The sequence below is a fragment of the Acanthochromis polyacanthus genome, chromosome 19 (assembly GCF_021347895.1).
Source record: "Acanthochromis polyacanthus isolate Apoly-LR-REF ecotype Palm Island chromosome 19, KAUST_Apoly_ChrSc, whole genome shotgun sequence".
Classification (NCBI taxonomy): Eukaryota; Metazoa; Chordata; class Actinopteri; family Pomacentridae; genus Acanthochromis; species Acanthochromis polyacanthus.
In genome coordinates this window covers 3,390,161-3,402,980 of record NC_067131.1, presented here as the reverse complement: position 1 = coordinate 3,402,980, position 12,820 = coordinate 3,390,161, and the positions used below count along the sequence as shown (strand labels likewise).

Below are 12,820 nucleotides of genomic sequence, written 5' to 3'. Positions count from 1 at the left end.
CATGGCCATAAGTTTGGACACAAGTACCATGACGCTTGTGAATCTTAGAAAATACCACAAAATTGTCACTTACAATACAGTACACAACTCCTGAGAACTATATTAAGTTTCATATTTTAAAAAAAAACATCAAAAGAGTTTGGTGTGATTTTGTTATTCTTACCAAATTCGGTCGTGAAAGTACTGCATTTTTTTTGTTATTTTCTTCTAATATTATGTTTTGGGAACAAAGTTGTTCCAATTGTTGGAATTTATTGATAATATTATATCCCTTGTTGATTTGTTGACTAATTAAACTGGTGCTGTCAAAAAATATTAGTTATGTTCTGTAATAGACATCAAAACAGACATAGCAAGTCATGCTGTGTCCAAACTTATGGCCATGGCTGTAGCTGAAAATTCCAGCAGGGCCTAAAACCAGCTTTATTGAATTCATTGAAGTCATGCAAATGTATTTATATTTTTTTATTTCATTTTACCTTCACGTTATGCCCTGATATTGTCGAATAAATATGTGCGGATGTGCATGTTTACAGGTGTGTATATCTATCTATTTATCTACACACATACATATATACACACACATATTTATATATATATATATATATATATATATATATTTACATATACATATTGTAATTGTTTTTCTTTTAGAACAGGACGTTTTCAATTCTTGTCATAATTGCATTTTTTATTAATCAAAAAGATAATCATCTTTATAATTTGTTAATCCAGATGTCCGGATGTGATCTATGTATCGATCTATCTAGGTTTTGTCGTAGTTTCTCTTGGACATCGAGGATGTGCAGATGTTGAAGAAAACGTCCGTTGATACTGTTTCTATCTATCTATCTATCTATCTATCTATCTATCTATCTATCTATTATCCAGTAGCTGTAGGACGCTGTTTGGCCTGTAGGGGGCGAAGCGGCGTTAAAAGCTGCTCAGATTACAGCCGTAGAAGAAGAAGGATTTGACTGTCGGAGGGCGCGTTAGCTACCTGCTCTGCTGAACGCTGCTGGACGTTTATAACACCTCCGACAGGTACACTGCTGATTTCTGACTGTAGTTACATCTATAATAGGGCGTGATATTACTGAGCTACGTTGTTATATGTGTATATTCACATATTATTACATGTTTCGTTTGCTACCTACTAGTTAGCATCCTTATCTTGCACGCCAGTTAGCCAGCTAGCTTTAAACAACTGTTAGCTTCGCATCACCACCAACAGAGAAGTTATTACAGAAATACACCCTTTATTATAGTGTTTTATTATCAGTGCATGTGTCAGCTAAGCTATAGATCATTTTTCTCATTAAGTGTTTTGGTTTTATGTCCTCTGTAACGCGGCTAAGATGCTCTCCTCCTCCTCTGTTCTTCAAAACAAACCCCTCTGTCTTCCTAGCAGCTGTCTGAGCCATGAGTGAGTTCAGGATCCACCACGACGTGAACGAGCTGCTCAGCTTGCTTCATGTGCGAGGAGGTGATGGAGCTGAGGGCTACATAGACTTACTGCAGAAACACAGGACTCCATATGTCACCACTACTGTCTCTGCTCACAGCGCCAAGGTGGGTGATGCTGCAGTTCAGTTCGATTTTATTTATATAGCGTCAATTACAATTAAGACTGTCTCAAGACGCTTAACAGAACCCATATGCCTGAACCCCTAGTGCCAGGCTCTGACAGTTACTGTGGATCAGCAGGTTTTTTTTCATTTTCAGGTGAAATTAGCCGAGTTCTCTAAAACCCCGGAGGATTTCTTGAGAAAGTATGAAGAGCTCAAGTCCAAAAATGTTCGCAACCTCGACCCTTTGGTGTATCTGCTCTCCAAACTTTGCGAGGATAAAGAGGTAATTCATAATTTATGCTGCTATTTATATGGTTATGTTGGTTAATAGTTATCAAATTAATCGATCAGTACCATGAATTTGAAATATTTTGCTGGTTTTATGCATTTTTGTGCTGAAAGCAGGACAAAATACTCTAAAGTTTGCTCATTTCAAGTAAAAATATCTTCCAAAGTGGTACAAAAAATGATGTAACAAGTTTTCTGGAAACTAGTACAATAATTTTGCCACTAGAAAAACAATCCAGCTTAGATTTAAGTCAACAGCTTCAAGTTTTAAGTGCTTTAAATTAGACTACTCAGTTTTGGAGGAACAAAGTCTTGAGCTTGAAACAGATTCATGAGGTGCCTGAAGTGTTCTAGATGGTCAAGCAGAAAACAGACAAACAAGACATGTTCATTTATGTCCCCTGGATGTAAAGTCACATCTTTGTTGCATTATTGTCACAGACGCTCCAGTTTCTGCAGCAGAATGCCAAAGAGAGGTCAGAGTCATCGGCAAACACGACCTCGACCACGACTACGAGTTACTCTCTGCCTCAAACCAGCACCAAGATTTCCATGCAGGAGCTGGACGAGCTGAGAAAGAAGCTCGGCAACGTGACGGCAAGCTCCAACGCTCCTCTGGTGAGCATTTCTTACTCGTGTGGCAGATCCATGAAGGACAGATCATGATAGTAGACTGAACTGCATCATCTTGCCCTAGCTGATCATCTGATGCTGCTCGTACCTCATCAGTGTCTCTTTGAATTCTCCGGCAGCCTGCTGAAGTCACACGGAAGATGCTGAGAGACAAACACAACAAGAAGAACCCGACCCAGCCGAACCCGGTGTTTCCTAACTGGGTGTACGACCGTCCCGCTCTGCTCGGAGACTTCATCACCAGCCCGACTCCTGCAGGAGATCCAGCTGTGGCCGTCGGTACGCCGCTAAACTTTTACATTCACCTCATCTACACTTAAAGATTACTCCTGCATTTATTAAAAGGTTGCGTGGGTTTTTATAAATGTGGTGTCGTCGTTGTGTGGTCAGGTACGTTACCTCTGCCGACTCAGGAACAAGCTCTAGTTGAGGATCTGCTGTTTGTCCTGATCGGAGTGGATGGACGAGACATCACCGCTCAGCCCGTCCTGGGGAGGCAGAACCGCTCCTTCATCGTTGACTCGACACTCGACATGTCTATCAAAGAGCTGGTCAACAGGATATTACCGGTCGCATCGTATTACTCCACGATAACACGGTAAGAGAGAGAAAACATCACCCAGGTCCTAGAAAGACTGAAAAGCACTGAGTAAAAGGCTTCTAAAGGTGTGGAAACATCCTAAATTTGTTTTTATAAAGGTCTTAACACTGTAAGCATCATTTTACAGTGTTATTATAAGTCAGGAAGTAATCACTTTTGTTGTTAAAATGCAGACATTAGATGTTGACTGTGAAGTGAAATAGTTAAATTGTTCGGCTTAATTGTTATCCTGTGAGGCTTGCAAATGCAACCACAAAGAAGAATGTTGTGTTGTTGCAGTAAATGAGCGAGTGGCGGAGCAACATGGTAGTTTTACTGTTGTCGTCGTGTAAATGCCTCCATCCGTTTTCTGCTACTCATACAGGTCAAGATCAAGTTTAACGAGTGTTAAATGATAATAGTGGGAATTATTGTGATTTAAAGCCGGAATGGAGCAGCAAAAGTGTAACATAAATGACCCTGGTAAACAAATAAAGGTCATATCATCCTTTCTGACTGTTACTCAGTAGTTATATATGAATCACGTTGTTGTGAATCCTGTAGGAAACCCTGTAACATGTTGTTTGTCCTCCAGCTTCATTGAGGAGAAGTCGTCCTTCGAGTACGGTCAGGTGAACCACGCTCTGACGGCGGCCATGAGGACGCTGATGAAGGAGTATCTGATCCTGGTCACTCAGCTGGAGCATCTCCAGCGACAGGGTCTGCTGTCCCTGCAGAAGCTCTGGTTCTACATCCAGCCCACCATGAGGACCATGGAGATCCTGGCGTCTATTGGTAAGAGTCTGAACACAAGCCTCATGGTTAGATCTTCTATTATTTGTTTGTTACCATTTAAAAGTTTGGGGTCACCTCGATCATGTCACGCTTTCCATTAAACTCCCACTTTTATCCATGTGCTAACATAACTGTACAAGGGTTTTCTAATCATCAATGAGCCTTTCATCACCATTAGCTAACACAATGTAGCATTAGAACACAGGAGTGATGGTTGCTGGAAATGTTCCTCTGTACCCCTATGGAGATATTCCATTAAAAATCAGCCATTTCCTGCTACAATAGTCATTTACCACATTAACTATGTCTACACTGGATTTATCATTCATTTAATGCTATCTTCATTGAAAAAAATGCTTTTATTAAGAAAAGGAAATTTTTAAGAGACCCCAAACTTTTGAACGATAGTATATATTTTGTGTGAAGTCCATTTAAATACAGCAAATTCAACTAGCACAACTTATTCAAAGAAAGCGGCAGTTACTTACTTTAACCACTGGAGGGCGATGTCAGCCAGATTTAGGCAGATTTCAGAAACAGGAAGCTGGACCGAGCTGTTGTATTTTATCACTAAATTGATGGAATACAGTTTGTCAGAAATAAACCAAACATAAATGAGACTAAACACTTCCAAAGTACCTGTTAAATATTTCAAAAATATGGATGCAGTCACTCCAATAATTAAATGCTTTAGTGAAATTAAGTAACGTCTTTCTGCTGCTACCTCAGCCTCCTCGGTGGATAAAGGAGAGTGTATGGGCGGGTCGACACTGAGCCTCCTCCATGATCGAACCTTCAACTACACCGGAGACAGCCAGGCCCAGGAGCTGTGCCTCTACCTCACCAAAGCAGCCAGCGTCCCTTACTTTGAAATACTGGAGAAGTGGATCTACAGGGGCATCATCAAGGATCCATACAGGTTCAGCTGCTCTCAGAATATTCACTTTAAGCGGTTTAAAATGCTGCCATAAAGCTCATACGTGTTGGTATTTTGTGTCGACGCAGCGAGTTCATGGTGGAAGAACACGAGCTGCAGAAGGAGAAGATTCAAGAAGATTATAACGACAAGTACTGGGATCAGAGATACACCATCGTACAGCATCGGATTCCCTCCTTCCTGCAGAAAATGGCAGACAAAATATTAAGCACAGGTGACAAAAAAGCACGAAAAACATGCAAAACATTTTAAGGCAGTCTTTAGACGGTATGTTTACGTGTGTTACTGTGCAGGGAAATATCTGAATGTGGTGCGGGAGTGTGGCCGGGACGTGACGTGTCCTGATGCTAAGGAGGTTCTGTACACTCTGAAGGAAAGGGCCTACGTGGAGCAGATAGAGAAAGCTTATAACTACGCCAGCAAGGTGCTGCTGGACTTCCTCATGGAGGAGAAGGAGCTGGTGTCACGCCTCAGGTGAACATTTGGTGTTTTTCTTTCAACGATGGAGCGCCTGTAAAGATAACACACGTAAAAATAATAATATATTAGATAGGAAGCTCTTTTTACACTTAGAAATACATTAACCTAAGTAAGAACAGAAATAGGTCCAATCTTTACCTGTATAGTGATGGACTGATGGTGTTAATTTTCACCGTGAATCTCGTGTCTGCCGTGTCACTTCAGATCCATCAAGCACTACTTTTTGATGGACAAAGGAGACTTCTTTGTGCACTTCATGGACCTGACGGAGGAGGAGCTGAAGAAGCCGGTGGACGACATCGTTCCTCCCAGACTGGAAGCTCTGCTGGAGCTGGCTCTGAGGATGAGCACGGCCAACACAGACCCCTTCAAAGACGACCTGAAGGTGGGCGGAAATGAGCTGATTTGCTTAGAAAACCAATGAACTGCTGCTGTCCCCGCACCCTTCAGGAATAAAACTCGCTCTGCATCTCTGATTGATCATTGAAGCTGTAAATTACAATTTAAAACACTGATATGATTCTGCAAACCTGCTAAAATGGATGGACGGATGGATGGGGAAAGTAGTTTAAATATTGATGTCATTAACAGTCGGTATATTTCTGTATCCTCGTTAACCAGTTTGAATGTCCTCGTATAGTTTTTAGACCCATTTGTAAAGCCTGACAGAAGACACGGTCGTCTTTACAGTCACAACTTCAGCAGCTGCACAACTCTCAAAGATACAGAAGCAATGTTGAGAAACAATAAAACATTCAGCAGCTCCTTCATTCCACCATCAGTGATCCAGTAACATGAAGTCACTCACTGATCTCATGATAAATGAGTCACCGTTTCACACTTTCTACCGTCTCCTCTGTCCACAGATCGACTTGATGCCTCATGACGTCATCACCCAGCTGCTGCGAGTCCTGGCCATCGAGACCAAACAAGAGAAGGCGATCATCAACGCCGACTCGACAGACGCGGCCCTCAGCGGGCTGGAGGCCTTCTCCTTCGACTACATCGTCAAATGGCCGCTGTCGCTCATCATCAACAGGTTCGGCAGATCTCAGCTGTTTTTACTGCCCTCGACTTCTCAGTCTGAGCGGCCTGGGGTTCGTTTGAAATGAAGTTTAGAATTTCAAACTATAGTCCACAAACATTTTAAAAATATGTCCATGTTGATGATAAACTTCCATGGAGACGGCTTTCATTTCCTCCAAGTATCAGAAGAGTCTGACTTGTGCTTGGGAGCCATAATGAAGGACAAAAAGTCAGTGAATGTAGCTCAATCCAAGGTGGAGTACAACCGGAGAACGGAAACAAAGCTGTCTGATAGCGCCGTGTGACGACGTATTCGCCAACTAGTTCCACGTAACGACAAAACGCTGGAGGTCGATGACGTCTTAAACCTCCTGTTCTCTGCTTTTCAGTGCAAATGTTTTATAAAAGGGGTCACAAATGTACAGTGTAATGAAACAAAAACAGCTCAGTGGTTTCCTAAAACAACCAGGCACAAGAAACTGGAGGTTATAGTGGATTTGTTGGGAATATTTCAGATTAACACACGTGATGCTGCGGAGTCAAAATAAACTCGATATGTGCTGATGACACTGAAGAAAAAACGACAGCCATGCAACAGTCTGATGTGATTTTTGCGATGGAGCACAGAGGAATCAGGGTTCTGATGCACACGACGATTGTTAGGAGGGCATGTTTGTTAGCCTAGCCACGCTAGACCCATGCTCTGAAGACACAAGGGTCTAGGACCGCTCAACAGGGAGGGAGGCGGGCTAAAAGGTTGTCTTTCAAATCACTCTGCAGCAATTGGGTAGGTATACAACCAATCAGCACAACGAATAGGCTCCTAGAGCTCCGGAAATCAGAGGATGCGGTAGTTCGGTGAAGCCTTATTTATACAGTCAATGGGTGAAGCTCAAGTATATTACAGACATGTTAACAGAAAGATTATTCAGAGTCGGTGCTAATGGAGCTCAACGACTGTTGTTGTTTTTGTTGTCGACCCTGGCAGAGAATTAAATTCGTTGCCGTGTGTTGTCTAGCGCGGCTAGGCTAGTTGTTTCCGGTTGTTTCTGTCAGAATCGTCGCGCCTCTGTCGTCACTTAATAACGCCCGCCTTCTGACTCTACACTTCATGGTGATTGGTCCGGCTAGTTTTAGGAGAATCCAGCCTCGAGCCTTATGGAGGGTAACTAGACCCACCCTGGCAGAGAATTAAATTCGTTGCCGTGGGTTGTCTAGCGCGGCTAGTCTACATGTTTGTAGGAGTTTGTCGGAAATAGAAAATTCACGCGGGTTTCACGATCAATAAGAAGCTGTAATGTTTGTTTCCGTTGTCCAGGAAAGCGCTGACGAGGTACCAGATGTTATTCAGACACATGTTTTACTGCAAACACGTGGAGCGCCTGCTGTGCAACGTGTGGATCAGCAACAAGGACTTCAAGGAGTACGCCTTGCACTTGGCCAAATGGTGAGCCGACGTCCGGTTTTGTGTGAGTTTCTCTGAAAATCAGAGCCTTCAGAATGTCCTCACGCTGTGTTTGAACGACCAGGTTTGCAGCAGCGTTCGCCCTCCGACAGCGAATGCTCAACTTTGTGCAGAACATCCAGTACTACATGATGTTTGAGGTGATGGAGCCGACCTGGCACGTCTTGGAGAACAACCTGAAGACGGTGAGTGAATCGAGCACAGAGAGGTTTGAAAATGTGTGGGTTTTTTTTTAATGCTAAACGTCTGTGTTCTCTCTCACCAGGCCTCAAACATCGATGACGTTCTCTGCCATCACACGAGCTTCCTGGATAACTGCCTGAAGGACTGCATGCTGACCAACCCAGAGCTGCTGCGGATCTTCTCCAAACTCATGTCCGTCTGCGTCATGTTCACCAGCTGCATGCAGGTTTGTCCACATTGGGACTAAATTGTTTCTGATCCTGCACCTTTGATTTAGGTTTGACAGCGTTTTATCAAACCTAAATCCTTCTGACGCTCCTATCAAGCTTGGCTTTCATCCTGCTCGCCTCGTTAACCCTTTAAGGCGGTAGTCTACCCTAATTTCTTAAACAACTTATGCTGTTATAATTTCTAAACAATGCAACCAATCAACAAAAAACTTGGCACAAAGAAAGATAGATTTAGTAGAAGCATTTTACATTTGGCTAAAGTCTGCCACATTTTATAGTTTCCATAAATACAGATTGGGTGAGATACAGAAAATGTTGGGGAACAAATATCTTCAGAAGGAAAACGGCTATCAACACCAAATTTGGTGTGCTGACTCCTTATGTTATGTATTTTTTAAGCAGACACTTTTTTTCCTATTTTTGTATACTTGAATGATAACCATGAAAAGAGTCCTTTTTTCTATTTGAGCAGAAATATTAGATGAAGTAAAAATCTGTCTAGTAAATTAGGGTAGACTACCACCTTAAATCCCACGAAGGCCGCACCGCTCGCTCTTTAAATTACCGTAACTCCTCAAACATTTGCACGAGAGAGAAAATTCAAACGGCTCCTGAAAGAAGAAAGATGCACTTTACGAGGTATTCCGGTACATCAAAGGAACCACATGCTCCAAGTATTATAAAATTAAAATGTATGTAAATATGCATTATAGTTCATATTTTACATTTTTGTTGTTTAATATATTGTTCATGTTCAACTCCAGCTCCTAATTTAGCAAAATTCGCTGGATTTTGGTAGATTTTTTTCCTGAATGTTCTTTCAGAAAATATTAGAATTTTTACTGATCTATATGGAATCACTTTAGATATTTTTAGGATTTTTTTTTGGAAGATTTTACTCACTTTTTCAAAAATATTTCTAAGGGTTTTCTAGGCAAATTTGAGGATTTTTTTAAAAATAAAACTTTTAAGGGAAACTTTGAAGGAAATCTTGTAATTTTGTTCCTGAAGGTTTTGCAAATTTTTGTGAATTTGGTGATTTTTTTGCTGACTTTTTTTGGGATTTTTTCAGACAAGGAAACAATATTTTTTAGTGCCTGTAAATGAGGACAAAAGGAGGGTTAAACGACTCCTTTTATGTGAACAGTTAGAAGCAGAAAGCCTGAGCTGACAAAGAAAGTAGAAAACCACCTTTGTTATATCTGTGAATTCAGTTTCAGTTTTGTTGAGCCGACAGAAAGCCCGGCTCTGTTGAACTTGCTTTAGTTTGTATTTCAACCCTCACGATGCGTTTGAGTTGCTCTGATAGAACTGCTCTGGGGCACCGTGGTCGTATGCGACCCGTCTCTGATCGTCTAACTGAAAAGCTAAACGTCCTGTTGCACCTTTACATAGTTTTTAGTACTATAGTCGAGCATCTCCAGCAGCTACGTTAGCGTCACCTGTTCAGGAAGACGTCCCCGATCAGAACTAAACCCTTTATCTTCATGTCTGTATCTTTGCTCTGCTTGATCGAACACACGACTGAACCTGAAAACGACGCTAGCGCTCGCTTCGTTTTGTTTTCTTTCCAGCGCTTCACACAGAGCATGAGGCTGGAGCGTCTGTCTCTGGAGCAGGGCGGCGTGGACGGACCTCCAGCTCAGAGCGAACACGCTGAGGAGGCAGAGAAGAAGAGGCTGGCCACCAAGGTATCTACACAACATCCTTTTACTTTTACAGATGTTAAACAGCTGTCCTGTTATTAAATAGTAATATCGTGTTTAATTTATGTGAGTTAAATCCTGCCACCTGATGGCGCTTTTGTGTCTGAAATCTGGATTTTAAATGGTCTTTTTCCACCTGGACTACCTACGCTGGCATTTTAGAGTATAAATAACCTCACTCTGTCCCTGAACTTTAAAAATCTGAACATTTTGTGAGACGAAGAGGTGATTAGAGACACAACTGAACTGATCACAAACCATCAGGAGCTACTGCAGCATTCAAAACGTCTCATAATCCAACATATTTGCTGTTTTCCTCTTTCGCTGCCTCAGTTTTTAGCCGAACACGCCGACGCCATCCAGTCGGACGCAGGATTTGAAGCCACCATCAGCAAGTTCGACAGCAACTTCAGCATGTTGCTGCTGGACCTGCTGGACAAGCTGAGCATCTACAGCACCAACGACTGCGAACACAGCATGATCAGCATCATCTACAGGTAAATATGTCCGTCTTAAAGGAGATTTTAGAATGTTTTCATCTGTATTTTACTGGAAGCTAATGTTTTCCTTATCAGCTTCCTACTATTGGTTTCCATTAAGTCCCATATTTAGCTTCTTTTTAGGATAGTAATCAAAATTTCACAAGTTTTTCAGCTGAAAATATTGCGAAGATGGTTCATTTCACCGTGACCGTGTAACTCCTGGTTTTATGTCTCTTTTCAATGAGCTGATTTGCTCAGAAAACAAAGAACCGCCCCCTTCAGGAATGAAACTCTCTCTGCATCTCTAGCTGTGTTTCCATTACCCTTAAATGTAAACGACGCAATAAAAAACTGGTAATGGAAACACCTGAATTTCGAAAAAGGACTAAAATATCGCAAAAAAGTTTTTACGCTCTCATGAGGTGGTTTTTCAGACGTTTCGATATTGAAAAATATCGCAAAAGCGCAATGGAAACACTTTTTCCGCAATTATACGTCACCGGACGTGACGTACCTGGTCACATGACCAGTTCTCTGAGTAAACATGGCGCGGTACGTGTGGACAGAAGAGGAGACCGAGACTTTTCTTGCCATTATTCTTGAGAAAAACATCACTGCCATACTAGACAGCAAACAGCAGAGGAATGCAGAGTGTTAGAAGGAGATAGAAGCGTCCGTGAAATCTCGCGGGATGATATTTTACGAGAGTTACGATGCTTCTGCCCAGAACAACCTTCAATGGAAACACGTTCAAAGCGCAAATATACTTTGTCGACATTTTAGAAATATCGCTTTTATTTTGCGAAAAACTGTAATGGAAACCCAACTTCCGATTGAAAAACTGATATGATTCACTTCAGCTGCAATAGTTGATATTTTTGTACTAAGAACTAATTAAATTTGCTGCAATAAAAATAAACAAAAAAAATCTAATCTGTCTATTTATTTACCCAAATTTAGCAAAAATTAGCTTTATATATATAAAATAATCTAAATAAAAGTAGAACTGATGTAATTTTGCAACAGTGGGTTTTACAGGGTTAAAGTGATGATAGACGCCAAAAAATGACAGAATTAGGATTTTATTTCATGCAATAAACTTTAGACAAACTCCAGCTCCGTATTTTTCATCCTAAGTGATCGCAGAATACCTACAATGTTAATATCTTTAATTTTTAAAACATTTTACAGCACTAATGTCCACTTTTTTTAGAGCTACAGTAACTCTGAAAGTAGCTAAAACTGATTAAAATCCAATATCTAACATAAACCATGTGTGTTTTTGTTGTAAATGTTCTGACATATTTGTGTAAACGGCTCCACAGGCTGGACTTCAACGGTTTCTACACGGAGCGTCTGGAGAGGATGGCCGTGGAGAGGAGTCAGAAAGCAGCAGCGTAGCGCGTTGTCCACCGTTTCTGCGTATTTACCGCAATAAAAATTCCCGTGCTTCAGTTCACCGCCCAGATAGAAACGATTAAAGCCGGATCAGACCGGGCTGTGTGTATATTAATGTTATATATTCTAAACTGTTTGTTTGCTGCCTCATTTCACTGCTCTGATAACGTCTCACTCCTTCTGGGTAAATTATTGTACCTGTACAGTGAAAAAGTATGTTTGTATCGATCTTCATTAAAACCAGGAGACTGAATTATTTAGAGTCCTGATTTGTGCCTCAGAGAGACGCTAATAATAGAAAATAAACCTGATTTTTCAGCCTTTTCCTGGCAGCTGTGACTGAGTCTAAGGTGAGTGTGTAACCGATGATGTAATCAGCCTCAGATTGTGAGTTAATTTTTGTGTCATCGGAAGCAACAAAGATATTACAGCCTGAACACTCCCTGGTCAAGTTAACACATGGAATGGAAAGACTGAGATTTCAAAATAAAAGCATGCAGTGTGTTTTTGTTGGCAGATATTGATTAATGTGCATTAATATCAGCAACTATGCTTCTATGGAAACAGTTTAACTAAAATAACACGTATGTTGCTGCTTATGCAACAGAAATGTCTCTAACATTTTATTATTTTATGGATAAACCTCAAAGAAATCTCAAAATTGACAAATTCATGCAAACAGTAATTTGATAAGTGATTATTTGTGGAGTTTAAAGAATAAAAATGTGAAATATTTTCTGATATGTGAACTCTATTTGCTAGTTTCATAGTTTGTGCAAACAACAAAAAGTCATTGTTTTTGATTGTTGGTCGGACACAAAACAAGCCGCTTTACAGTTAGAGCGTTTGCAGACGTTTTCTGTACACTGTTTGAGCAATAATACCAAAAATCACTGCAGCTGGGACTTAAATGTGAATATTTTCATAGTTTTCTGTGATTTTCAGTTCAATACGTTATGATTTTGGGCTGTTGGTCGACCAAAAAATGCAATTTGAGTCCAAAAAGAAGTTTAATAGTTGACTTTTTCAATGTCCGTCTGTATCAT

General features: G+C 40.9%; 1 protein-coding gene across 1 annotated transcript; it reads left to right on the top strand.

Annotated features, from left to right (window-relative positions):
* Window positions 1–720: 720 nt before the first annotated feature.
* On the top strand, window positions 721–12,290 carry tubgcp2 (tubulin, gamma complex associated protein 2). The gene is made up of 18 exons (XM_022208103.2): window positions 721–1,044; window positions 1,412–1,572; window positions 1,726–1,854; window positions 2,301–2,477; window positions 2,612–2,771; window positions 2,883–3,090; window positions 3,668–3,867; window positions 4,597–4,786; window positions 4,873–5,018; window positions 5,098–5,278; window positions 5,489–5,669; window positions 6,151–6,323; window positions 7,629–7,757; window positions 7,840–7,960; window positions 8,041–8,184; window positions 9,763–9,879; window positions 10,228–10,391; window positions 11,702–12,290. The coding sequence occupies exons 2-18, from the start codon at window positions 1,423–1,425 to the stop codon at window positions 11,775–11,777; spliced, it is 2,646 nt and encodes an 881-aa protein (XP_022063795.1). The 5' UTR covers window positions 721–1,044; window positions 1,412–1,422; the 3' UTR covers window positions 11,778–12,290.
* The last annotated feature ends 530 nt before the right edge of the window (window positions 12,291–12,820 follow it).